The sequence below is a fragment of the Strix uralensis genome, chromosome 3 (genome assembly GCF_047716275.1).
Source record: "Strix uralensis isolate ZFMK-TIS-50842 chromosome 3, bStrUra1, whole genome shotgun sequence".
In the NCBI taxonomy this organism is placed as follows: domain Eukaryota; kingdom Metazoa; phylum Chordata; class Aves; order Strigiformes; family Strigidae; genus Strix; species Strix uralensis.
Window position 1 is genome coordinate 101,374,123 of NC_133974.1, and position 27,140 is coordinate 101,401,262.

The 27,140-nt window shown below is 39.7% G+C and overlaps 1 protein-coding gene across 2 annotated transcripts; it reads left to right on the forward strand.

Annotated features, from left to right (window-relative positions):
• Positions 1-1,540: 1,540 nt before the first annotated feature.
• On the forward strand, positions 1,541-12,566 carry COX7A2L (cytochrome c oxidase subunit 7A2 like). Of its 2 annotated transcripts, XM_074863598.1 has the most exons (3): positions 1,543-1,829; positions 10,216-10,350; positions 11,237-12,566. In XM_074863598.1, exons 1-3 carry the CDS (start codon positions 1,758-1,760, stop codon positions 11,378-11,380), a joined length of 351 nt encoding a protein of 116 aa, XP_074719699.1. In that variant the 5' UTR covers positions 1,543-1,757; the 3' UTR covers positions 11,381-12,566. The 2 variants fall into 2 exon arrangements, with proteins under 2 accessions (XP_074719700.1, XP_074719699.1); XM_074863599.1 differs by lacking the exon at positions 10,216-10,350 and having other exon boundaries at positions 1,541-1,829.
• Positions 12,567-27,140: the final 14,574 nt, after the last annotated feature.

Below are 27,140 nucleotides of genomic sequence, written 5' to 3' on the forward strand. Positions count from 1 at the left end.
CCAGATCTGATGCATTTCAGTAGGTCAGGACTGTTACACACAAACCTAGCCATGATTCACAGCATTCCACTCTAAAATAGGTATACCCCATCTTCAGGGTCTTCTGCTCCATTACAGGCAGATTTGTAATCAAACATAGCTTCCCGTTTAGCTTTCTCAGAAATAAGTAGAATCCTGATCAGCAAATTCTTTTCTACCATAAATTATGCAGCACATGTTCATTAATGCTGCCTAGTGTTGAAAGCTGCAGGGATTTCACAATTCTTCCTGTAATGTTTACAAAATATTTCCTACTTACTGAGCAAATAACATATCCTATCCAGTTAATGTTCCTAGCACAGTCAGAACATCAACTCAGGGTATCATGTATGGAACAACCAGCTGGTTCTCTCGACGAGAGGACAGCAGAGATGGGGCTTGTGGAACTGGTCTCACCAAGAGGAAAATCTGCCTCCAGGGCAACAGGTACAGATAAGAACTAGTGTAGCAGGACCTACGCTTCAGGTTCACAGCCCGACTTGCACAAGTAAATGGGACACACAGAGCTCACAGGGGCTTTCCTTGTTTCTGAGCAGTGGCTACTCTGTACAGGTCATGTCTGTTCAGAAGGTGATAAATCCAAAATTCAAGTCTCCATTTTGCTGCCATCAAGCTCAAATTCTTAAAACTAAGTAGAAGGCGTTACACGGGTGGGTAAAGAAGTCATATCATACATATTTTTAAATTTTACTTTCTAAAACATCTCCTATGAATAGATCTTCCTCCAGTCTATAATCAAAGTCTATTTAAACAGTTCTCACTCAGTGCATAACCACAGATATTTTTACAACAAGTGTATCTGCAAAACTGTATGTGGGACTCCTAATAGGCAATACGCTACCTGGTGCGGGTCACTAATAACTACTACCAACAAATTCTAGAAACAAATTCTAGATTTCAGATGTTTTCTAAAGACAAGTGGTAGAGAAAGGAATCACTTGATAAAAGTGGAGACACAGAGAAGATAAAACGGCTGCTGCTCCTTCTTAATTCCTATCAGAAAAGAAACACTTCAACCCACCAGCACTACCTCAAATTCTAAATACCGGGCGGTAAGGGGCAGAAGGCGCCCAGGTCGCTCGCCCGCCCGCGGTACCCCCGCGGCAGCAAGGCGGCGGCCTGCGGGAGGGCCGGAGCCGCCAGCCCTCAGGAGGGGAAGCGCGGGCTGCGCCACCGCGGGAGAACCACCGCGCACACGAGCCCTGTCCCACCCGCGGGCACCCGCGCTCCGAGCTGCCCCGCGGCGGCTCCCTGCTCCCAGCCCGACTCCCGGTGGGGGCGGGACCTCCCGCCCGCCTGCGCTGATTGGCTGACAGAAGCCCCGCCCCGCCACACCACCTGCCGCCAGCCGGCATCCAGCTACCGGTGCCCTTCGGCGGGCAGTGCTGCGCACGCGCACTACAGCTCGGCCTGCTAGGGGCCCGGGCTGTTGCCTGACTGAAAATTGCCCCCAGCCTCACTTTAAGAGCTGCAGGCATTCCAGGGAGAGAGGCGCTCCCACAGCTTTAGTAACGTGTCTTGGATTTCGCTTTTTTTTTTTTTTAATCCCGCTCCTTTGACGGCTTCCCGGGCACAACGCTCTCAGGCGTTTCTGACGGGTTCCGCGGGCCGGCGGGCCCTCGCACGTTAAAGCGTCGCAAAAAGCCGGCTGGGGTCCTTCCGCCTCGGGCGTCGCAGTCGGTCGGCCGTTGGGAGCGCGCGTGCCGGTGGCCCCCGCCATGTATTACAAGTTCAACGGCTTCACGCAGAGGCTGGTCGGGGCAGCGGCGGCCGCCGCCTACAACCCCCAGGTAACGGGGCTGCCGCTGCCGTCCTGGGCGCCCTCGCGGCGGTGACCTTCGCCGTCCTCGTGCGGCGCCACTCGCTTCCCCAGAGCCGCTGGAGGAGCCGGGCCCGCCGCCCGCTGCGGGGCGAGCGGCTCTGGCCGCCGGGGGAGCCCCGGCCGGTGGAGGCGGCAGGGCTCTGGCCGAGCCCTGGGTGGCGGCGGCAGTGGGGTGGCGGGGGGGTTGGAGTTGGCGGACCGGGCGAGTGCGTGCTCCCGGGCGGAGGGCGCTTGGCGGCTGCTCTGGTGCTTGCCTCGCCTGCCGGCACCGGCCTCGGGACCTGGTGGCGTTTATTTCGCCGGGGAGGGATCTTGGGCGCCCCCCCGCCGTGCGCCCCGCGGTGCTCCGAGAGAACCTCCCCTGTGGCCTTGGACAAGACAGACGCTTCGTTCTGCGGTGCACCTCTTGATTCAATTGTGGGATGTATTGGGTGTTATAGCAAGAAATTAACACATTTTCATCATGTAGGACTGTGCCTGAGCTAGAACGGTGGCTGGTGGTGTTTTAAAATCGCAGCTGGCAAATCCAAACAGCACTGCAGCTGGTCCCCCTTCTTGTCTGTGCTGAAAAAAAACCTAATTACTGAAAGTATTAAAACCCTTATTAGGGAGGACACAGATTTATAGAAGTTTGTTTAAAACAAAATGAAAACCAGCCTTTTCTCTGTATGTTGCTGATGTGTTTACTCCAGATTAAAGGTTGCATTCAGTAGGCATATACTTTCCATGCTTTATAGTTACAATACATGGTTAATTCTGTGGCAATGGAGGGGAGAATGAATCCTGATTACATCAGGCCATTACATTACAATCAGCCATTTCAAGACATTAAAGAGTTGCACAGTGGTGAAAAGCAATCACAGAACTTGTTTGCTTTTATGTACCTCAACATAGATTCCTAGGTAATACTAGAAAGATTTGTAATGTGATTTTTTGTCACAGGACAAATGCAGCATGGTTGCTATACCGTCTTCCAAGTTTCCGAGTAAACTTTGAAAAACTTAAGTTCTTACAGTTTAGTAATTAAAAAAAACCAACCTGGAGGTTTAAGGATTAGAAGAATGATTTTTTTTTAAAAAAAAAAAGTCAACCTTCCAAAGAGCTGACTTCAGAGAGCAAATGTATCTGTTATGACTTGAGGTTTCTAAGAAAAAAAAAAGATACATGTGTACACACAGAAGGAAATCAAAGATATATTTTGGCTTTTTCCTGATAAACTCATTAATAAAAGGTAACTGAAATATACTACATTTTTGTAGACTAAAGTGTATTGTTGTGATACACAAGTAACTTCCTATTTCATTCTTTCTTAGTTTAATTCTGTTAGCAACCTACCTTACAGTTAAGCTTTCCTGGATAACTTTGACTATGCAAGCTTTACTTGGAAAATGCAGTCATCTGCAAGCAAGAAAGTTGTATTAAGCTTCTGTAAAATCTCAAATTGTTTCAAGGGCCCCAGACCAACTACAGAGCTCTTAATTTTGAATTTTTTTGAAGGTAAGATGTTATAGTTTAGATGGATAGACAATTAGAAGGGTTAAGAGAACTGGATGATCAGGCTTAGCATAGTGGCTAATGGTCATACTCTGTGGGGATGCTCATAACAAGTGGAATACTGCAGGTTACTGCAGGAGTTTATCAGTCAGCACAATAGAGTGCACTCTTGTTTACAGAAGACATCAAGGCAGTGGCTCCAAAACATCTGAAGTAGAGCTGCCATTCAGAGGGACTTATCTAGAGTGGAGGAATGAGGTGACAGGAACACTGTGAATGTCCACGAGGAAAAAAGGCAAAGTTGTGCATGTGGGAAGGAAGAGCTGGTGGCAGGGATACAGGCTAGAAACTGACAGGCTGGTGGGAGCAGCTCTGTTGTAGAGACCCCGGGGTGCTGGCAGACAGCAGCATCCTGGGCTGTGTCACCATGTGCACAGCCAGCAGATGAAGGAAAGTGATGATGTCCCTCTGCCCAGCACTCATTGGATCACATCTAGGTACTGCATCCAGTTGTGGGCCCCCCAGTATGGGAGTGTTCTTGAACAACTGGAGCAAGTTCAGCAGAGGTCACCAAGATGGTTGGGGGGTCAGAGCACTTGCCATGTGAGGAGAGGATGAGGAAATGGGGCTTGTTCTACCTGGAGAAGAGAAGGGACGGGGGGGCAGGTGCAGACCTAAGACCAGCCAGCCTGCACCTACAGGGAGGTTATCAAGATGATGGAGCCAGGCTCTGCATAATGGTGCATGGTGGGAGGGCAAAAGATAACAGGCATAAGCTGCAACAAGAGAGGTTCAAACTGGGTATAAGGAAAGACATTCTCACGGTGAGAACAGTCAGGCAGTGGAGCGAGTGCCTGGGGAATTTGTGCAGTCTCCATCCTTGGAGGACTTCCAAGGCCTTTCAAGGCCAGACCAGAAAAAACCCACAGCAACCTGGTGTCACCTCTGTTTAGACTAAAGAGCGCTAGAGAGTCCTTCCATCCTGAATTACTCTATGATCTTAAGTAAACATTGAGGTACTAGTGACTTTCTGATATGGCAGTTTCTGTCTGAAGAAGATTTTTATCCTTCTCTTTCCCCATCACTCTTTGGAATGCTTCCTGGGTACCTGTTGGGGACAGGGGTTCAGGGCACAGGGAAGACAGTGGAATAAATAATATGTTCTAGTCTAAAAGTAGATCTGTTCATTAGAGTACGTCCAACAGGCACCTCTGCTAGAAAACACTTGCCGCTATTGCAGTGTTTGGGGCACTTCTTACCTCTTCTACAGAAAGATATATTCAGAGAATAAACATCAATTGACACTTCATTTGTGTAGAGGAAAGCAAAGGCTAGGGCTACCCTTGGTGTTGGGGGGAAAGGGCTTCAAGCCCAAGCAGTAAAATAACTCCTTTCTGGAAGAGTATAGCTTAGAACACTACATATTAGTCTCTAGGTCATTGTGACTATTTTTCTGCAAATAATGCATCCTTTTTAGGATCATAAGAGAAAAGCCCCAGCACAGAAATACAGAAAGCTCTGATAACTACCTGGAGCAAAGTTGTCCTAAAGACAACACTCTTGGCTTCTGGAGCCCAGGTTGTGGAATATTGCTTACCTTTCTGTTCAGCAGCCTCCATTACATTATAACAATCATCCCATTTTAAGTACATCTTTAATTTTTAGGCATTAAAAAGGCAGAAGCAAGATAAGAGGGGAATACAGAATTCTCTTATCCCACATTCTGTTCTGTTAATGAATATTAGATATGTATGAATATCGTTGCACTAGATACAGAAAGACACGATAAATTCTGAATTCTTGACATCTTCTAGATTAAAATGCTGTAGTGTCATATATCAAAATTGGTTCATAAAGAGTCTGTGCAAAACTAGCTTTACATACAGGTATTATTGCAGATAAAAAAGTCTAGATGGATCTCACTTCTGTCCTCTGCAAGGCAGGAAAGACAATGTCCAAGGAATAGAAATAGTTTTCTTCTAGAACACTGTAGTTATTTCTTTTTAGGTCATCATCAGGCATTGTATTTCATTTAAGTGTCATTACTGAAATGTTAAAACCTAATTTTTGAGAGAATATAGTAGAGAAGATGAGATTGTATCCAAGCAGGCACATTTCACATAAGTCTTATGAATATTGTCTCACTTTATAAATGTTTTTTTTTTTCATATTGATGTATGTAGTTTTTTCATGTTTGGCTCACCATTCATATGGCTTAGTCCTCAACTGTGGTGTGCAAACGTGCTATGCAACAGAATAGCTTCATTTTAAAAAGTTACTTTCAATCCCTTTTTACAATGTTGCTAGGCCAGTTTTTTGGTAGATTTTTTTTTTTTTCCTAGTTTGACTCTATTCCCAGGTGACACATTCAGAAGCATCAGTCTGATAAAACTGTTTGCAGTAAATAGGATTAAAATATAAGTACTACATCTACATAAGTAGATGTTAAGTCTAAAACAAAGTAAATTTTTTCCTATTGATTTCATTTCTGTATTTAACAAAACCACAGCTCCGCATGTAAAATGGTTTGCTTTTTATGCTTCTATTTATCTTGATGTTTCTGGAAAAATGAAGACATCCTGCGATTCAAATTCTGCTTGCTCAAATATGCACTATAATAATTCACTTTGTTCTGTACTGTTACATTCTAATGCTTCCCTGTGGAGTATTGTTCTGATACAGGTTTAAGCTTATTGTGGGTCTGCAAAATATCAATCAAAATGTATTTCAGAAATTCTTTTGCTGACAGTAACATAACTAACAGCTTACACTAACAAAAAAAATCTCTTAGTTTGAAACCTGTCTTGTTCTTTCCATCTCAGTCTTAGCATTCTTAGAAGACTTAATTTTACATTTAAAAAGGTTACATAAAGTAGTATGAACAATTTAGCCTGTTTGAATAAATGGGAACTTTCTCAGCTAGTGGAGGTGAGGAGGTTAAAAATTACTACTCATATTTAGTATAATGACTGCCATAGCCATTACAAATACAATAAAAACTATTAATTCAAGGAGTTGGTTTATGTTTAAAGTACAAATAGTGGGACCAGATTCAAATGCCATCAGGTGAGGATGACTATATGAACTTTTGGCTAGTTCAAGGCTGACCATGATCCTGTCCAGCCAAAACCAGGACATCCCGGTAGAAATTTAGTCATACTTCGCTTGATACAACTTACTTTGCTTGTAGCTATTTTAAACCCCCACAAATCACAGATCTCTTGATTTTAGCTGTTATGAATTGCTTGGAGTTCGTTGAGAAACTGTAATGGTTAACCTTTTATGCTGCAGACCATACTTAAAGTGTACACAAAACCACTTTTACTTAAGTGTGTCATTCCAAGACAAAGCCTCAAGTAATCCTACTTAAAAGCATCCTCGGGTTAGTGGTAACAAGTATATTTAACCTCATATAGTGAGGTATATTCTACTGTGAATGACCTGCTATTTAGCTTAGCAAGTTCATATTAGTTACTTCAGTGCCTGTTCTGAAATAATAATTCTCCTTAACTTTCCTGTTTCCCCTTTTCATTTTGGTCCTTACCTCAGTTTTTGCCACGTTCTCATTCTCTGATCTGTTTGAGCAATTCCCCTAACATTTAAAAAAATTAAGCGTGGTGCTATTTCCATTAAATTGTGCTCCAAATCCTTAACTGTTTCATGCTCAGGAATTCATGCTAGCAAGGGATGTTTGTTTTAACTGAGCATGTTGGCCAACCAACAGATAGACTGGGTCCTAAAACCTTCAGACCTCTGACAGGAAAACAAACACACTTTTCAGAGGGGTAGATAGAGACTTTTGTTTGCTGTTTTGGATTAGCTACATGTCCTGACCTTTCATTGACGACTTCAGCATTTCACAAAGTCATTGCTGTAGTGTGCTGATGAAATCAGCTGATGTTGACTCTTCTGCACAAGTACATGTGCTGTACTTTGTCTGAGAATTGGAACAAATTCTTGTTAACATGATTAGAAATAAAAGATTAACACCTTAATATCAGAAGAGAAATTATCAATGTAAACATTTTCTTATGAAGCATAGGTGAAATGTTTAGAGGCATTCATTCCTCAGTACTATCTTGAATGTAGTGAGACTCTGATGTTGTTAAATAACCTGCAGTTTTAGTCATGTTAAATACAAGTGACAATTAAGTTAGGTTATTTAAGGTGTCTTAATGACTTGCATAAAAAATTATCTGTACTGAAATTCTTATGTGTGATACTGAGGATTTCTCTTCAGCCACACTAAGCTTAACCAGCAGCTGGGTGTGAGATAAGGGACTTGCCAGTTTCTCTCAATAAACACAGACAAGTACCCAGCTGGAACAGCCATGCGGTTATGCCAGTTTAGCTGAGCTTGGTTGGAGCTGACCACAAGGTTCACATTCATGGATGGAATTCAAGTGGGATTTTATGTTGGGGTGAGGGACCCTGATTAATGCAGTGTCTGTGTTAGGCAAACTGAGCTGTCTCTCTTCTGCAGCATGTGTTTTGTTGTACTCTTTCCTGAAGCCAATCAACCATGTAAATGATTTTTATTTAAATTGCTATGCAATGTTCTTAACTGGCACCATGTTGCTTTGGAAGTCATTTACAACAGTACACTGATTATTATATGAGTTTTCTGAAATGGTTTCATTTGATTTTATTATGAAGTTAGTCACCTGAGTCAGGTTTGAATCTCCTGTTGCTCCCAACAGGAGGGGATCTTATAAGTATCTGGACAGGAATGTATTTCTAAAGCCTGAAAAAGTATGTGATAACTTACAGTTGTTAGCATGACTGATTTCACTATTCTAATATTAATCTGTAGTGTCTTGCATCCAGGTGGTATCCTGTAGAGGCAGGAGTTTTAGCAACCCCTACCATTTGTTATTAGTGCTAAGCACATTTTTAAGCCCTCTGTCTGTGAGTTTAGGAAAGATTAAAGAAGTATCTTTATCATGGAACTGTTTGAAGTAGTTTGCAGCTTACTCCAGTTCTCAGTATTTACAGGTTTTATACACTACATATAGCTCATGAAATAAAGTAGGCATGATGACAACAAGCAGAAATTGCAATGATGTAGTAACTTTTGAAGTGATCTCAAAGACTGCTCCTGAAAAAGTTAGGTCCTCAGGAGGGCAAAAGTGAGATTCAGAAGTGGAAGCCTAAAGCAAGATGAAAGGTGCACCTTGCTGCAATACTAACAATCAAGAAGGTGAGAAAAAGTCACCTGCACATGTGGTGTAACCATCTGTTCTGTAGTTTTTTCTATCAAATCATCAACCTTTTAAAGACAAATCTAATAAAGTAGTTAAAGTTCTTAAAGACAAAAATATGGGTCCAAAATTGCTTGCTTCAAGTATTTTTGACATAGTTGGTACTTAGCCTTGAATATATATCCAGTAACTTCCCTGGGATAATAATAGTTTCTTAGATGCATCCTTCTTAGTGGTGTGATCAGAACTGCCTAGTCTTAAATAATTCAGTACCTTCTGTGCAAGCCTGTTCAGTAGGAAGGCACTAGTTACTGAATGTATCAGAGAATCCAGTTTTGGCTGCTGTCTTTCAAAACATAACCAAGAAGGTCACAAAGGGATTCTAATATTCATTCAGGCACTAGAAAAGTGGGAAGTTGGACCCATGTCTGGAGGATGGAGCCCTGATGATCATTCCACAGGCTATTTTGGGATGTTGAGAAATCTGGTCTTTCTGTTGAAGATGCCTGTTGCAGCAGAGAATTTAGAGACTTTACGTATGGAAAAAACACGTCTGGTCTATGGCAGGCATAAGAGAAAAAAGAGTGCCAGTCTGCTTCTAACTCCAAATACTGTTCAGGCAGTTCTCTTAAATACAAAATGCATCAACTAGTCCTTTGAACAGAAACTAGAATTTCAGTGCAGCCTTAACTTGACCCATAGAGAGCAATTGCTGCTTCTGTTTGTAAAGAAGACCTGTTGCATTAACCTACTTGTACAAAGCTTTTCATTTCTGTGGCAAGTGAGGAAAAAAAAAAAAAATATCACAGCTGTTTCAGGAGCCATAATGTAAAGTATCACTGCCATGTGTCCAGGCGTAACTGTTAAATCTAACTATATAACAATAAAGGCAAGGAGGCCACCTCATGATGGCTGTGACTTTGTGCACTAAATCTTATCCATAGAACTGCGTTATGTAGTTTCTAATTACGGCAAATGTAGAGTACAATCGTTTGAATTGAAAGCGAGTTAAGTTATGCTGCTCATGGGGAGTCCATTGAGGTGTGGAAAGTTGTGGCAGCATGTGAATTGTAGGGTGTAGTTACACCTGCATAAAATATCCACCATGTCAGGGCTTCTAGAGTGTCCTTGAGCACCACTTACTACTTTTGTATGAAACAAGTGGTCCTAACCCCTTTTATTTTTTTCCTCAAACTATACATCCAAGTTATTTAAGGCCCAGTTATTTATGGCTACTGCTTGCAGCCTTCAGGAGGAAGAGTTCATTGAAATCTCCTCACTCTGTTTGACCCAAGCATCAGGGATTCCCTGCTTCTAATCCTGCTACTCAAATAGAGCCCTAGATAGTCTGTGTGCAAAAAACAAGCAGCAATTTGGACCAAGTACCAGCACAGAAAAACTTAAAATTGCTATAAATTTATGTCATGAAGAAATCAGGAAGGATGCTTCTATTCTCCTTGCTAAGCCCTAACCCAGAGTTGTAGCTGAGAAGTGAGTGGGCCAAAAATGTGTCTTTAGCTCATCGTCACTGGTATTTGTACCAGATAAATAGTCTTTGTAATGTATCCTTGTAAAGACTGGCAGTGTGCCTGCCTAATGTGACAATTGGTACATTTGCAAGTGTTATGTACCTTGATATTTTAATCTTTATTTATGCAGGGACTCAAACCAATAGTTTCCACTGAATCCCCCGCTCTGATATTTGGGACAACAACTAAACTTGCATCAGATTTACCAGCAACTGATTCATTCTTGGGTAAAAACAAGGTGCCAGACCTACAGAAACTTTTTCAGGTAACAACAACTTTGAGAGTAACTTAAAGAAAACTGGAGAGTGGGACATACCTTTCCTTATTTTAATGTGGCTAACTACTTTTGTCGTTCTACAATACCAAAATTTTGTAAAGTCTAGTTAAGAAAGTGTCAAGTACAGTATAACTTGTACTATACTACAAGGTATATATGCCTTGTACAGGAGATAAATACAGAAAGTGGAAAGTCTGGTAATATTGTCTGTCTTTTCGCTGGCTTCAGAAGAATGTTTATTGTATTATCTGACTATTAGAAGCACTTTCTGTCTGGGAATCCAAGTGTATGCCTTAAAGCAGATCTGGAGGAGTGAAGTAGATCATTACTGTTTTGTGTATAATTTGAATATCACTGAAGCTATTTATAATGCAGCATAAGAGCAGCACAGTACAGTTTTCAAAACCAGTTAGCTATGCCATTTCTAAGTGTACTAGGACTTTTCATAAAACAAATCAATTAAGCATTTTTTTAAAAACATCAAGAATGTGCTTTATATGATGTTCCCTTTTCTCTCTTACATGCCACTTGCATTTGGAATGTGTCAGTCTGACTTGGTGAATAATTTTTTATACATATCTTTTCATGTTCTTTTATTAGTGACACTTTTTCCATTCAGGTCCTCTTGAGAAATATTTCAAGATACATCCTTTCTGCCTGCACTTAACAGCTTTGGCTAATAAAATTAACTTGCCTTTGTATTTGTCTTGCTAAATGAAAAACACGTAATACACTTGACTGTAGATAGCCTATTTGTCAGGAGGTTTCCCTCATGGAAGTCTCTCAATTTACATGAGATAGCTTGTTCCTCATGGCCTTGGTATGGGTGTTAATATCTTTTTTTGTTTGTTTTCTTTTTAAACTCTTCCCACAGAAAGCAGATGGACTGCCAGTACACCTGAAAAGAGGAGTTCCAGATAAGCTGCTTTATCGGACCACTATGGCTCTAACAATAGGGGGGACTATCTACTGTCTAGTAGCACTGTACATGGCCTCACAACCAAGAAGCCAAAAGTAAATGAACCACGACTCACGGGACTCGTGACATTTCTCTGAAGGACCTCCAGCATGTATCTCTCTGCACTTGCTTTAATTCTGTGATCCTATAGGATTTATTATTAGATCAAGTTTCTTGGAGAAAATGTTTTTAAATTGGTTGCCTTATGTGTTCTAGAAATCAATACAAACAGACTTAAAGACATCATTTTAACATATGGTTGTAGCTTTGCAGTTGTTGTCTTGCAGGAGTATATGAACAGTTGGAGAAAGATGAGCTTTTCCTTCCCTGCCCCAATTTAATGTTAGAGATAGGACAAGACAAATACTTTGTGGTCTATGCTCCACATTCCTCAGTGGGAAGGTGCTGCTGGTTTCCAAAACAGTGAAAGCAAATAATTTAATTATTATAACATACTGGGAATCGCTTTCTGTCAAACACAGCTCATTGTACATAAGCAGTGGAACTTTTCCAAATGCTGCTGTATTATTAAATATTTGTACCTCTGCTGATAGGACAAAGGGCTTGTCTCCTTGGAGCATTTAAAGTGGATTTATTCCATAATGTTAGCGTTATGTATGTATACATTCAGCAGAGTGCACCAGTATTGTAGCATCAGTTGTACCAGCTTTTGGACTTTATTTGTCAAACAGTCTTATTGTGCAATAAAGATAACCACATGAATAATAAAAGAGGCAAGTGTTGAAAGTTTCAGACCACTTTGGCTGGCCTGCTAGTGAAATAAACATATTGGTACACTTTTGTTAAGTTCAACTTGTAGATCTCAAACCAAACAATTGATTCAGCTACCTTCCTGTAATCTATTTGAGATGGAAATACTCTTAAAATTCTCTGTTGGAACTCATTGGGTGTTTAACTATACTTTTTGGTGAAGCAGGTCACTGTCATGGCTCAGCTGCATATTATTTTCAGTGCACATACATATCTATGTACACACATACACACACATTTCCTTTGCTGTGTGGGTGGAAGAGAGAGGGGCCAATAAAACCCTTTATTCAAAAAAAGCATCCTGTGATTTGATAGATCCTCCTCTGTCTGTGACTCTTGGTCACCCAGGCTCTGGATAAGCATGGATTCACTGGCCTCTGTAAAGACCCATCTCTCCCACAACTGTGCAGAAACCACGTTCCATGTAAATAAGGAAAACAGTTAATAAAGGAACCTAAAATTCCAATTTCTTCAATCTTTTAGTAAAAACATCCTGATTTTTTTTCCAGTCAAGTTACATCAAAGCCTTATTACTGTTCCATAGGAAAGAAAATAGCTGCTTCTACTGTGATCTCAGATTTCAGTCAATGTTGGTATTTCAGGATGGGAGAGATTAAGTCACTGAAAAAGAAATTTCTAAGGACAACAAGACTCAAAGAATACAGAGAATAATTAAGTTCTCCAGGTATTGACAGCTATGTTGCCTCTACTGATAAAATATTTTATCCTCAGTAGCCTATGCTTGAAAGAAAAAAAAGAGAGAAAGATGAAGCAGCATGATAGGTTATTGTCTGTCTTCCTTGCATATCATATATTCAGCACTGCCTACAAGAATCTTCTAATAAAGGATACTGCGCACACAAACTTGACAGGTAGATTTTCATGAGGATGAGTTTTACTCAAGAGAATTTCTGTGCTCTTAGAGGGGGTTTTTTTGTTTTGTTTTTTGTTGGGTTTTGTTTTTTTTTAAAAAAAAAACAACTATTTTTAGAGTTCACATAGAGAATAACAACTTTCTGTTTGTTGCTAAGGCAGGTGTTGATAAAGCAACTAAACTGTTATCCTGTAGCCCATTAACCGGTGGAAATACTCTTCTAAGTACTTATGGAAAGAATTGACAGCAGAGACTTACTGCTCAGGTCCAGCTTTCTTAAAGGGAACTCAACTAGGAGATTGCGTTCATATATTGCTATAGAGGTTATGGTTGGAGCTATGGATATCAGAATTGTCTTGTCTTGGGTCTAGATTTTTCCAGCTCATTGTTAGCAGCTAAAAACACACATGCTAAGGGGAAGGGATGACATCATCAAATTTTGAAAATAACCAGATACTAGATAATTCAGTAGGGTTTTTTTGTTTGGGTTTTTTGTTGTTGTGGGTTTGTTTTTTTTTCCCCCCCCCCAGTGTTTGGATTTTGAAAAACTATTTTCACTTTGCCCTTCTCAAAGAAACTGGCCCAGTTGAAGCAGGATGAGAGCACTGCTTCAGCTTGTCAGATTTGCATCCCTGGTTCAGTTGGAGGTTAAAGAACAAAGAGGCATTGCTTGTCTGCAGCCACTGGGCAGGGCTCCAGACATGAGAGAAAGAGGAGACTGCATTTCTGTATTCCCACAGCAAAGTGCTCTGAAGAACAGGAAAGCTTGCAAGCTGTAACCAGAAGGTTAGGCTGTGGCAACAAAATCTTGCCTCTTTTCTCAGTTTTGAGATCATCATAAAGAAATTACAACATTGTAAATCCTTCTTCCTTCTAGAAAAAAAATCTCTGTTAAATATCTATTTAAAAGATATTCCTGATGCCAGACTTCTATGAGGATTCAAGAGGGTTTAAATGTTTTCAATTATTGTTTGTGATAGAGACCTTCTCAAGCCTTAGAGATATTTTTTTGTGATAAAGAGATCTTCTTAAGCCTTCAAGAACACCCTTACCTTTAAAAGGAATAGTCTGTCCCTGGCCTCATGTTAAATAAGGTCTTACGTAAGGAAAACCAGGAGTGAATTGCAGAGTCAAGGCTACTTCAGTGTTCTGAGATGCCATTCCCAGAAGTAATAATCTGACTTGGGTACTACAGCTTCATTATATGTATATTATGTTCTGCTTTATTTTAAAGACCCTCTCAGTTTTGCCTTAGAAATTATGCAACCTACCAGCACTGAGAACTGAGAAAACAAGATGCATTTTTAACTGATAGCTTATACTCTAGTGTTTTGTCTTGAATGCACAGTAGAGAATAAATTATAATAAACTGTCATACCCCAGGGTGCTGGGTTTGGAAGGGGAGGAAGCTGAGATTACAATACTCGGGAACAAAATTATCTCATGGATAATCATCCATCCTCCATGGTATTATTGTTGAGAGACAGTGGTTTTCCTTCTTAAATGATCTCTCTGGCAACTTGAATTCAATAGTTATCTCTTTATAATGGTTTTTCAATAAGATCTCCCTCCTTACTTTTTATGTGGGAGTAGCAGAATAAATGCACTTGAGAAGACATTGATAGTATGCATGTATGTCTTTCAGCTGCTTTAAAAATAGAAGTATGTTAAGGAGAGGATTCCTCCACAGTATTCCAGTATGACCATACTGTCTCAACAGGCCATAACATTTTAAATTGTCAAAAGACTGATTATTTCAATACTAAGACATTAATTGATTGATCTTCCCTTAAAGTAAATCTTGTCAAATTAAAAGGCACTGTAAGGAATAAAAGCAAGAGAAACTAGGAAAATGGGAATCTAATCTTACAGACATCAGAAAGCTAAAAGAGTGTTTAAGAGCTGTATCCTCACACATATATGCATAGTACTTCCTCCCTCTGTACCCTCCTTCCTCCAAGTTCAAGCCTTCCAATAGGCTTCAGAAGAGTCACAGATCAGATTTTTCCACTCCTGTCACAAACCATTGCCCCTGCAGATCTTAAATTTTAAATAATCAAAGTGCTTTTTCAGTAAGAGAAAAAAGCGTATGTATTGGATTACATGTAAAATCATGCTAAACTGTTCCAAAAAAAAAAAAAAAGTTACAATCTACCTGCATTTTATGACATAGTATAGTAACTTTTTTCCCTCTCCAGCCCTTAACCTCACTGTAAAGTTTCACGGGAAGCTAAAGTCAGATCTCTGTTTTAAAATGGGAAGTGGGTAGAGCTTGCCTGTAATTTAAGCATTAATGGGCATGAAAAACAACTTTTTAAATATTTTGTATATTCAGTACTAATTGCATCTTAGTTTATTAAAGATTATTAATTTGAATCAGTTCCAGTTAGCTGCAGTGCAAATGATGCACAGATCGCTAGGAAGTAGAAGCATATTTGCTGTGAAAGGGAGTGCAAGCATGCCTGTGGATCAGGAAACAGGGTATATGCTATCAGGTATCAGTATGGCATCTGCCTAGTACCAGATCTTATCTCCTGGTGTTTAGATAATCTCAGACTGCTTTTGGTTATGGTACTAGACAGAAGGAACCATTTTATTTGTACATTATCTCAAAATACAAGAACGTTAAATTCAAGGGTCTGTTCCCTCCACACCTCAGTCTGTTGCAGGCAGCCTGTATCTGTCCTCTGGCTTCAAAGAGAGATGATACTATTCCATGCTAAAACATTTTTCTAAATTACTTTGCCCAGCGGATCCAGTGCTACAAAACTAGGGGGGTGGGAGGGAGGAGGAAGTACTTTGCCTCACACTTCGTGTCAGCTGCACACCACCATCACTTTTCCCCCTTCCTCACTCCCACATTTTTATTCTTAAAAGACCATGAAAAGTTTTCTAGTTTACTTCCTTTATTTTCCACAGCATTTTTAAAATATTCTGTGCCACAAAAGGAATGAAGTTCATTCTAAGTGCTTCGAGAAAACTTCTGAAATGTTCATATCAGAAGATAAACGTTTTTCACATGTATTTTTTCTCTGCAAGTTGGAACAAGCCCTGGAAGTCTCCTTTGAGAAGTACGTGATCCTGTCAACCCAGCAACTTGCATCTGTTCCAGGTACACAGGTGAACATACTACAGTGGCAAGTCTTTGAAGAAGCTGTTCTACAGTTGTGCAAATATAGGGGCATCAAATGACTTATGCTTCCAAGCACCCGGCTGTATTCAAAGAAATACAGAAAATACCTCTTCCCTGCAACATTCTTACACTTCAAGCCATGTTACCTCAAATGTATATTGTACACATTTTTGTATCTTCCTTGCAATTCAGTCACACACGTTAATCTTGCTATTAATTGCTTTATCTGTTTATGGTGTGGTGGTGCTTCAAGCATCTTGATTTTGCTTTCCAACTTTATCACTGAGCCCTAATCTTGAGCAACCAAAATTAGAAATGTAGGCATTAATTATAACGTGTGTCAGTTACAAAACTTTCACTCAAGGCACAGAGCAGAGACAGCTAACGGCATCCATAGTAGAGTTCAATACAACCTGCCACCATAAACCAGATGTTCTTCCAAACACACAAAGCCATCCTTAGCATTTTGCATAGTCGTTCTTGTACATGTAAGGAAGATGATCTGTATAATCTTTAGCCATTTGCAAGAAAAGATTGAGCATTGTCTAAACCACAATACTGTATAAGTGCAAACTGTGTTTTCCCTTAAACTAAAACCGTAACAGCACTTCTTTGGAAGGAGGCAAGGAGAACATGTTTGGAGGATTGGAGAGGTCATAAGTGTCAGTTCCACCAACATGATCCTGACTTGTAGCCAAGAGAGCAAAACTAATGAAAGGCAGCTTTTCTGGCATAAAGAACAAGTGCCTCTTGTTAAAGCTTATTCTTGCATAAGCCTAAGGAAAATGTATTAGGCTTCTAATTGGAACTGATTAAGCAGCTCTGCTCATATGCAAACCAAAAACCACACTTCAGCATACTCATTGTTAGCAGCTTGACCCTGCAGAATTAACAGGAGTCAAGACTTAAGGCTTTCATAGAACAGCAGCAAAATCCTACGTTGCAATAAAGCAAGCTGAAGTCAACACACGTTCACCAAGATGTGGAGAAACCAAACAGCTCGTAGTGCTGTGCCCTTCTTGCACTCTTTTCAGGAAAGCATACTTTAGAAACAGACTGAAAGAATGGTCTCAGAGACTTCCTGGTGTCCCAGAAGTTCACCTGGAAGCCTTTCTAAAGCTCTATAAGAGCTTTCCATGGCCTCTGAAGAATAGCTTGCTAGACAAAGGTCTGAACTTTCATTTAGACACACTCCCAGCTATGCAGAGCCTGACGGATAATGCTCATCAGATCTGCCTGCAGAGAAGCTGTGTATTTGATCCCTCTGTACTGCAACTTGTAGAAAATATAATCATAATACAATATCCAAGTGTGACAATATTAAAAAAATTTAATAATTCAGAGGCCCATGCTCTTCAAGAAATTTCTCATCTATGTGGGACATATTTACTTTCACTGACCAACAGGCTGGGAGAAAAACCTATGATGTCAATCGGATTTCCTGGATTACACACTCAAATCCCATGTTCTGTATTTAAATTGTATGGGATAAACCAAACTGAGTAAAAATAGCAAAATCTGTCAATAGCAGTATTAACTAAAAAGTCATCCCTTCTTCCTTGTTTGCTGCCCCTCCTTTCCAGGAGCGGATGTCAGTGCCTGTGCCCTTCTTGCTGCTTTTTCAGGGAGCAGGAAGCAACAAGCAACCATGCACCTATGCACAGTATGATTTTTCTTGCTTCCAGAACAAGAGAGATTGGGTGGCCATACAGTAACCAACTTGTTTCCATGACACCCACTGCTTGCTTTGTGGATGCACCCAGCCAGCTAGACTCTACAGTTTTCTCTGAAACCGTAGCACCTTGCATGCCTGCCTGGCCTAAGGAAGAGATCTCCATGAATACTCTGGCTGGTCAACAGCAGGCCCAGCTGCTATGGCAGCGAGAGAAAAGGGAAAGTGATGTTTGCTGCCTCTGGAAAAAAAAGCCATCAGGGCTACATGAAGGAATCACCCATAAAGAGCACCATCGAATGCCAGCAGGTCTACTAGGAACGCTACTTGTGACCATGTGTCAGATGGTTATTCCATATATATATATATGTGTGTGTGCATGTGTACACTATTTTAACTATAAGTTTTGGGTTCCAGGTTTTCAAAATTCAGCAGCTTTCACCAGCTAGATGACCATCTGACATGTGAACATTTGTATAAGCCCTTTAGTTTTTACACACTGTAAACTCAAATAACCATCTGATACACACATTTCACCAGGATCACTGGTCTGCATTTATCTTTTTATCTCTGTAAATTTTAACTGGCTGCATAAGAGTCTTCAAATGTTAGATCAAGCCCAAACTGCTCTTTTGACTTCCATTGCTTTTATTAGGTATTTCTAGTAAGTGTTTGCTGGACAGAGCTATAGTATCTTATCTTGTGTGAACAGCTCTGCTTCTAATAACTGAGCCTGAAAGTTGCTGAACACAGTGCATGAATGAGCAATTACGTGCTTTATTTCTCAGGACTAACACGCAGATATACATACATGAGCCCTGCAGGTTTAGTTCTGTTTTTCAGTTGCACTTCAGGAAAACATATTTCCAGGAGCAATAAGCAAACAGAATCTAGTACCTGTAACAAAATTTTGCCTGGTTTGCACCACTGGCTTGGAGAAACTAAACTATGCAAGACCAGCAAAGCCTGTCTTCACAAGGCAAAGGAGAAGTTTAAAAAAGAATGTTTTTATCTAACCTGTTGAAATTCACTCTAGACAACTTAGAGTTTAACTATTACTGCACTGTCTACCTTTGGATTTTAACATACATTTTGCAAGAATACACTACCCTTTTTTCCTCACTGAATAATTGTTTCAGTTTTACACTGTGAAGAGGTATGAATGCTTGGAGACATGATGGTCTCCAACTCCACAGCTTGTGAAACATTTCAAACAAAATGTTTTTCTGCTCATGCGTTTTTTGTGTGAAAAAATGCAAGGATCCTATATGTTATCATTTTAGAGTTCGCTTTGCTGGTACACAGAGTGTTAGGCCAGAACTAGAAGAGCCCTACCAGGTTGCCATTATCAGAGGGATCCTCTCTCCTGAGGCTGAATCAGAACGAGTCTTGTTTCTAGCACGGTACAGACTAATTTTTAGGTTGTATTTCCATACTCTTCACTATTTTATCAGCAGAACCTATGTTGGTTCAGGTTTGCATAGCAACCTCCCCAAGTTTAATTCCTACTGGCAAAATCCAGGCCAAAGTGGAAATGGTACATGTGAAAGAAGAAAGTCCTTTATGTTTCTGTTAGAATGATCTGATACACAAACATTCAAGGTTAGGGTGAAGAGCATTAGGGTAAAAAAACCAAACCAAAACACACACACAAAACCACACACAAATAAACAAAAGGCCTGGCAGAATTTCTGTCTGTTTTTACAGATTATGACAGGAAATCCCTACAGATATTTCTCTTCTCAAGATTCCTTTCACATTTCATCTCTCCCGATCAGAAAGATCAAGTAGCAGAGAGCAGTATCTTTCTTATGAAGCAGTTTGTAATAGGCCACATCTCCGCAGGTCCCGACACAGGACTCATGCTGACGTCAATGGAAGTGCTAACTGTGAATTTGTGATAGTGTATGTGACCCAGTTTGATGCTCTTTTGGGACCAAAAAGTTAGCAGGACACTGATTATAGATCAAACTAGAGAGCAGTTACACTAAAGTGGTCCTTTTGCCATCTGAGGTGTCCCACATAAATCTGTGTTGTCATACCTGCCCAGTGAAACAAATACTGTTCCGATTGTCCTGTCAGCAGGGACAATATAACCTAGAGGCTGCAAGATGGGTAACGTGGCTGGATTTTAGATGTCCCCTTTGTTTTCTGTGATGAGACAAGAGCGTTTAATAAAAGCACTGTTTGCGTATGGTAGACTTAGAGTCTACCATTTACCAAACATTGTTACAGCAATCACCAAAAGTATCTTTTTTCTTTTTTTTTTTTTTTTTACTATCTAAATAAAGTTACAGCATTTTTCACTGAGTACCAAATAATTATAAACCTAGGATGCTGATTTGACTTTCCCTACAAGGACAAACATGCCTTGACTGACCCTGGTGCTACCACCTTGTTCTAATTTGGTTTTTTTTTTTTTTTTCAGACTTGATTTTCCCTGTTGGAGTAAAAATAAAGAATGCAAGAGTGGTATGAAAAAAAAAAAAAATCATTGCTTAAGTGTGCAGGAGGAGCAAGAACTAGTCTTGTACAATTAAGATTGAAAGTTCCTCAGTTATTTCATAATATATTTCTATAGATACAAAGCTTCTTGAAGCTTTGCATTATATTTTATATATAATACCATTTACAATTTTTGATTTTCATCAAAGTCCTTTTGATTTACTCATAGCACTCATTACAATACACCCTCAACTGTGACCCTGAAGCCAAGTATTACAGTCCATGTGAATTGTGGCTGGAGTTTCACCTGAGTGATATATGAAAGGGGATTACAGAATCTGATATAAAAAAGTAACTGCATATTCCCTATAATTTTTCAACAAAGAACAATTTATGATCAGACACACTGGAATAAATCTGAAGTGTATTAGCTTTCTTAAGTTTACTCTGAAACCACCTTTTTCTCAAAGTCAGTTATCTGTTATAAGATACAGCAGCATTTTTAAAAGACAATGACATTAATAATTATAAGAAACTTCAGTTGTGTTTATATGGTTCTGTGAGCCAGAAGAGACAATCAGATTTGGCAGCCTGAGTGGCCATGGAGCATCATCTTGTCACTATAAATTTTATTTTTGTAGCATTTAGGACAAGCTCTAGTATTAATTGCAATAACTCAATTTTTAGAATAGACAAATGCATAACGGTTCTCTCTTTCTCGCTATTTGTATCATTTTGGTTACAAATCAAATGTGATTTACTCTATTAATCCTTCATTAATAGCATTTTGTTAGGAATGAACTATGCCGGATATTCATTTCAATATAGTAAAAGAGGCTTGAAATGTATTTCATAGCTGCACAAGAGGAATTGGAAAAAAAGATTTTAAAAAGAGGCCTGATTCTCACCGATTTTATCTGTTGCAATTGTTATATCTGTTCAAAGTAAACTTATGATAATGACATTTCAATTCAGTGGCCAGCTAGGGGTAAGAAAAATTCTGGGGCATTTCTATTTCAAGTTTATCTTAAAGCAATCCATTCAGTTTGAAACAAAATGTATTGATCTCAGGTAATCTAACCTTCAGAAGTTAACTTTAAAATAAAAGAAAGTACATAACATTTCTGAAGCTTTAAATGATAAAAAAAAAGAACGAACCTATAAACCACTAGAATCTCTGGAGTAAAACCATCACACAGAAACACATACGCTATTTCTTACTGTTTTTTCCTCCTTGTACAGATGAAACTATTCACTGAATCCAGCCCAAGCCTGAGTATCATTTAGCTTCCACAGAAACTGACTCCCTTAACAGAAAGTTAAGAAAACAGAATAAAATTCATCTGGCTCTAGTGTAAATGTCTTGATGGTGTTCTAACACATGCATTTACCATTCACAGGGCTAAATTACTAGAGTGCACACACTAGAATAGAGCATACAAAGCAGAAGAAAATAGGGAATCATGACAGAGACTAATTTTAAGGCTAATTTAACATAACTAAGACTGGAAGAAAGAAGTATGGAGATAAAAAATTGAGTGAGGTTTTACAGTGAACTATTATAGATTTTAATAAAACTAGACTAGTATACATGAGCTGAAACCCAGACTCTGCTTTATAAAGGCAAAACTGAATGCAGCATCTAAGAACAGAAATTATATAAATTATGATACTGAATTTCCTGCAATGTTTCCCTAGAATGTCCAAACTACTATGCAAAGTCATCATCCAGATAGTTTTACTTCTTGGTGTTCTATTAGGGCTAATACAAATAATTACATTTACAATGGAGACGTTGGTCTAGGAGTGGATGGCAGAAGGCAGACCTTCCATTAGAGACCATTAAGAGTTCTGCGTGAGCAGAAGCTTATTTCTCTCAGAAGGCAATGAGGGTGTTCAGACATCTCAGTGAAAAGGATTATTTGTTTACAAGTGTTTCTCAGATGAACATATGCCGAGACCATAGACCTCAAGATGAAGAGGTCTGTAGATAAACACTTTAAAATTATTTGATTTCTACTATTTAGTGGAACTCTGATGATGCAGAACACTCAAGAGTTTAATAACACAACATAAAGCAGTGTTTTCTGTCTGGCGCTTAAGACTCAATTATTAAAGTGACTATACTGATTTTTCTAGCTAGAATGTTTTGAAAATAATTTCTGATTCATTGACCTCTGTGTTTTACCCTAGTTATTGAATTTTGATATTGTGATATTTCATGTAAATATGTTTTATTTTCTTTGTTGATGACCTGTCCTTCCCCATTCAAAAAATATGGAAAATGTAAGATAATCATATCTTTGAAATATTTTCATTTGAATTTGATAAATACCCAATATTAATGCAACATAAAATTATGCCAAGACTGACCATGACTTTGAGGGGAACACATGGCTTCAGAAAAACATTTCTGAGCACCCAAAGAGGACATGAGGCATTAAGAATAAACAGAAATAAAAGTCTGTTTTATACAGGGCTGTATGAAAGGGAAACACAAAAGGCTGGCAAGGTGGAATATATTCTCTCTACATTGGCTTTCTTCCATTCAAACATTTTCATTGTTGTAATAGGACCTTTGCTGAAAATCTGCAATATTTTATGTTACTATGAGCCCTTTCAGTGTCTCTAAACAACTGTTTGTCATTTGCCCCAGAGAAGGACTATGGCCCCTCTTAGATTTTTGAACATTTGCAGTGCAGCTTTGCAAAGGAAACACTAAACATTCAGCACTCGTCAGGATTGCAGCATGGGGGCCATCATGATTATTCTGCACAAGACTGACCTTGGGAATTTATCTTGTTTGTAAAACATGGTGGGGGGAGAGGAAATAAGCTCAGTACCTGTTTTGAACAGGCAGAACACAAAGGTTAGGGGCCATCTGTGGAAGACAAAGATTTGTGAACAACAAGGCTTTGATCTTCAAACTATAAGAATTTATTTGTTTCAACACACAATTGTACGGATGGTACTTATCTGCCTTATGACCTCACTGTGCCCAGTATTTTGTTTTCTCAGGGTTCTTCTTGTGTCAAAACCAAATCCATGTGACATATTTCAATAAATCTTTACTAACTAACTGCTGCGGAGAAGCTATTTCCAGCCAAAGCTGAAAGGGCATACCACATTCATGGGGCAGTGTGGAAGGATGCAAGTAAGGCTGAAGACAAGCTGCTCTGTGTGCAGCAGAACTATTGACACCTGGTCTTCTATGGTAGTCATGCTTTGTCTCTCAAACTGGCTCCCTTCCCTTCAAAGTAACACTTATCCTAGATCTCCTTTAATATTTTAATCAGGTAATAGACAACATGCAGATAATCTGGAGCTACCAACAGTCTGACAGACAAGATTACAGCTGGCAAATTAGCCCCAATAAATCACAAGCAGCAGCTGAATTCTGCTGATTATCCTGACACACTGTCAAGACACCAATTTTAAGAAGCTTCCAGGAATTTAATTTTCTATAATTTGAAGGAGATCGGCAAACATGTTTAAATCATTATCAGTGGGGGACTGATAGATGGACAGTAGATTAAATCACATATTGCATAACTGACTCACTATGTTGCAATAAACCTTATTCCTTGGTACAGTAAGACAGAGCTGCGAATGAGGCCTCTGGCCAAAGTAAAGAGGAGAGGTGGCAGTGCATCAAGACACTAATACTCTGTAGGAGAGAGGGTGGTGACTAATATAACATGGGATGGCCCATAGGACCCAGACAACATGGCCAAGTTGGTTTGTGAGAGTGACTGTCCTCTTTGGGGTGCTCTGACTGCATTATGTCAGAAGTACTGCATCACTATCCTCATCTGTCAGAGTACTGTAATTCAGCTGTATCTTCTGCCAGGCATAGTAGTACTAAAAGGTCTTTTTTTTTTTTTTTTAACAACCCATTGTAGTCACTCTGCAATTCTATACTGCAGCGTAAATGCGCATTTCTGATAACAGTATCAATCAAATATCTGACAGAAAACACACAAACCTGAAAATTAATATTTGCCCTAGGTAAATATGGGAATCCCAGACAGTGAGCAGTATAAAAAAGGAGCAAGAAATGGGCTTTGCCCTAAAATACTTGCTGGTGAGCCTCAGCTATGTAGACAAAGGTATAAGGAGGTACAATTCACTGAGGCATGTAGCAGTTTAGTGGCAGACAACAGCCAAGGCACTGGAGAACCCTACTCACTGCATGCTACTACATCTAGAGTACTGTTGTCAGCAACCCATACTGAAAATACCCGTGCTTCAGTAAAATGCTGTTTAACTAGTCACTTAGTCAGGACAAGTGACATTAACAAACACTGTAAACCTCATCCAACTTTGTGGGTCATCAAACAGTATTTGTCATCAATAAAATAATAAAAAGATTTAGCAAGTTGCCATCATGCCTTAGGCATATCCTCTCCACACAGCCTTTACTATGTATCATGCAGCACCATTCCCTAGCAACATGAAGCATTATTATTAGCAACTTAAGTCCCAAGGTTATTAGTGAACTATGAACTCACAATACTCAGAAGATAAAAACCTCTAATACTTTTATTGCTCTCATTCACCACCTGGTGTTTTAATCATAATATGTCATCTCATTAAAAATCATTACATTAATTCTGTATATGATTAGAATCTGCAAAGCCTGTTGCACATTGCCCTAAAAATAAAAAAAAAAAAAGTCAGTTTCCCATAGTATCTGTCAGAGTGCTTACAGGTTTATGTTAAAGCCTTTTCTGAGGAAAGGGTAAAAAGGAATAGCCACACACGATAGGGTTTTCCCCCAAGGTAGAAACAAAGCCTGTGAAAACAAAGGCCTAAGCAATTAAAGTGGGCTGTGTGCTGAAACAGGCTTTATGCAGTTGTAGGTGGAAGGCAGGCAGACTGCCAAAGTTTTAGCTTTAACCACCAGGCTCTGAGCTCCCAGCATAGTGAAGCATTTTTCCCCCATTTCCCCCAGCACAATGGTGCCTCAGCCTTATTCTCAGAAATGCTTGTTGTTGGGCTGTTATTTGCTACATAGGACCCACACGTCTGCTAGGAAGTTTTTAGAAATTCATGAATTGTATTAAAAAGGGTAAAAGCATTGCTGTAGAATGGAAACACAGTTGAGGACTGAACCAATTTGCTCCAGAAGTAAATTAGTGTAGGAGGAAGACCATTGTTTTAGTTTGTGTTTTGCTGGGTCAGCTACAAGCCAGGTCCCTCCTCCTAGATGAAACTTCTGCTTCATCTTATTTTGTTCTTCACCCTCCTTATTAGTCTGTTTCTGCTCTTATGTAAAGTAGTTCTGATTCAATTTACAGGTTTGGGAAGAACTAGTTTTGCTGAGAAATTGCCTTTCCTGCCCTTTAAGACTTGCTTTCAGAGAACTGCTCTTGATGGGTATGGCTGCTGCACACAACATGGGATGAAGCATGAAGGCCTCATTCATTCAAGTTGCAGATTCAGACACACAGGATGTCTGAAATTTCTCCTTTCAAGCTGTTGGGTGCCACAGGCCTACTTGTGCAGCATTGCTCTCAACCATGGTGCCAATTAGATGTCCTTTCCCCCACCACAGGGCTGCTAACTCACATCTCAACAGGGATGTCAATCCCTCACCACAGACTACACGACTATAAATTCCCCTGCAAATGGAGAATGGCTGTCCACTGGGACCAGGAAAGTTCCTAGGACCAGGACAAGGAGGGGGTCTCATGCAATTCAGGCTAATCCTGTGTTTTCAAGGCATCTGACAAAAAACATTCTGGTTCACCCTCAACACTAGTCTCATCCTCATGTCCCTTCATTTCTGTCATTGAGCCTTAAGCAGAAATCTTCTGGGGATATTTCTAAATTAACTTGCCAGTCATCCTCCTATTCAGCATGCAGCAGTAACTTTCCAATTAGCAACTATTCTTTCACTGTAGTCTACATTCTAAGACTCATTATTCCAAATTTATCTACAAATTGAACAGCCCTCTTTCCATCTGCAATCAGGCCAGGTACTAGCATGTTCTAAAAATCTTCCTCATCTGACTATATTACTGCTCATTAATTTTCTTCCTTAGTGTTGTTATTCCAGCTTCACAGTATTGGGTTGTTGCCGGCTATTGACACAAACAACTTCAGCTAAGCAACTCAACACCCTATGTCTAGTCTTTAATATCAGTAAAATAGGCACATTTATGTTCATAGCTGTTGGTAAAGCTGAGTCCTGTTCATAAAAGTCTTGTGTACCACTGTGTAAGAACATCAGCAGAGAGGATTGTACAAACATTTCCAGTCTAATTTCAGTTTTTAATTACTTTTTAATCCTTATTTTTCTAACTGGAGCATGAGAAATTACTATCTGAGGCTGCATTTAAGAAACACGAGCACTAGATTGTTAAGACAAGAACTAAAGGCAAAGGAAGAAAATACACCTTCTTCTAACAGGACAATATTGAAATGACAGAAAAAACAAAGTCCAAAAATATTCCAATATGAAATATAATACATGGTTTGAAATCTGAAAACAGTCTGAGACACCCCCAGTGTAGTAAGCCTCTTCACCATGTGATGAAAATTAGTTGTAATTTGTGAAATTTAAAGAAACTATACCCCAAAACATACGAAACACATGAATTTCCAAGATCAACAGAATCCAGACCTGCAGTCAACCTATCTTCCTCATGCTTAGTCCACTTTTCTTTCCACTTCAACACACCTTGCAGCCCCTCTTCATGAACAGTTTGCAACTCCCCTCCTGGCCCCTCTAATTCTTGTGTTTCTGCACCAGAGCTCTATACGAGCAGAGGCACATGGACATAGCCAGACCTTTCACGCCCAGCAGCTACACTGTTTTCGGACACATCTTTCCCTGTGGTGTCTCCATATTACCCTTCCTATGTAAACAGCAAGAGTGAACAAAAATCTAAATGCAGTGATGAAATGCAGCACAAGTTGC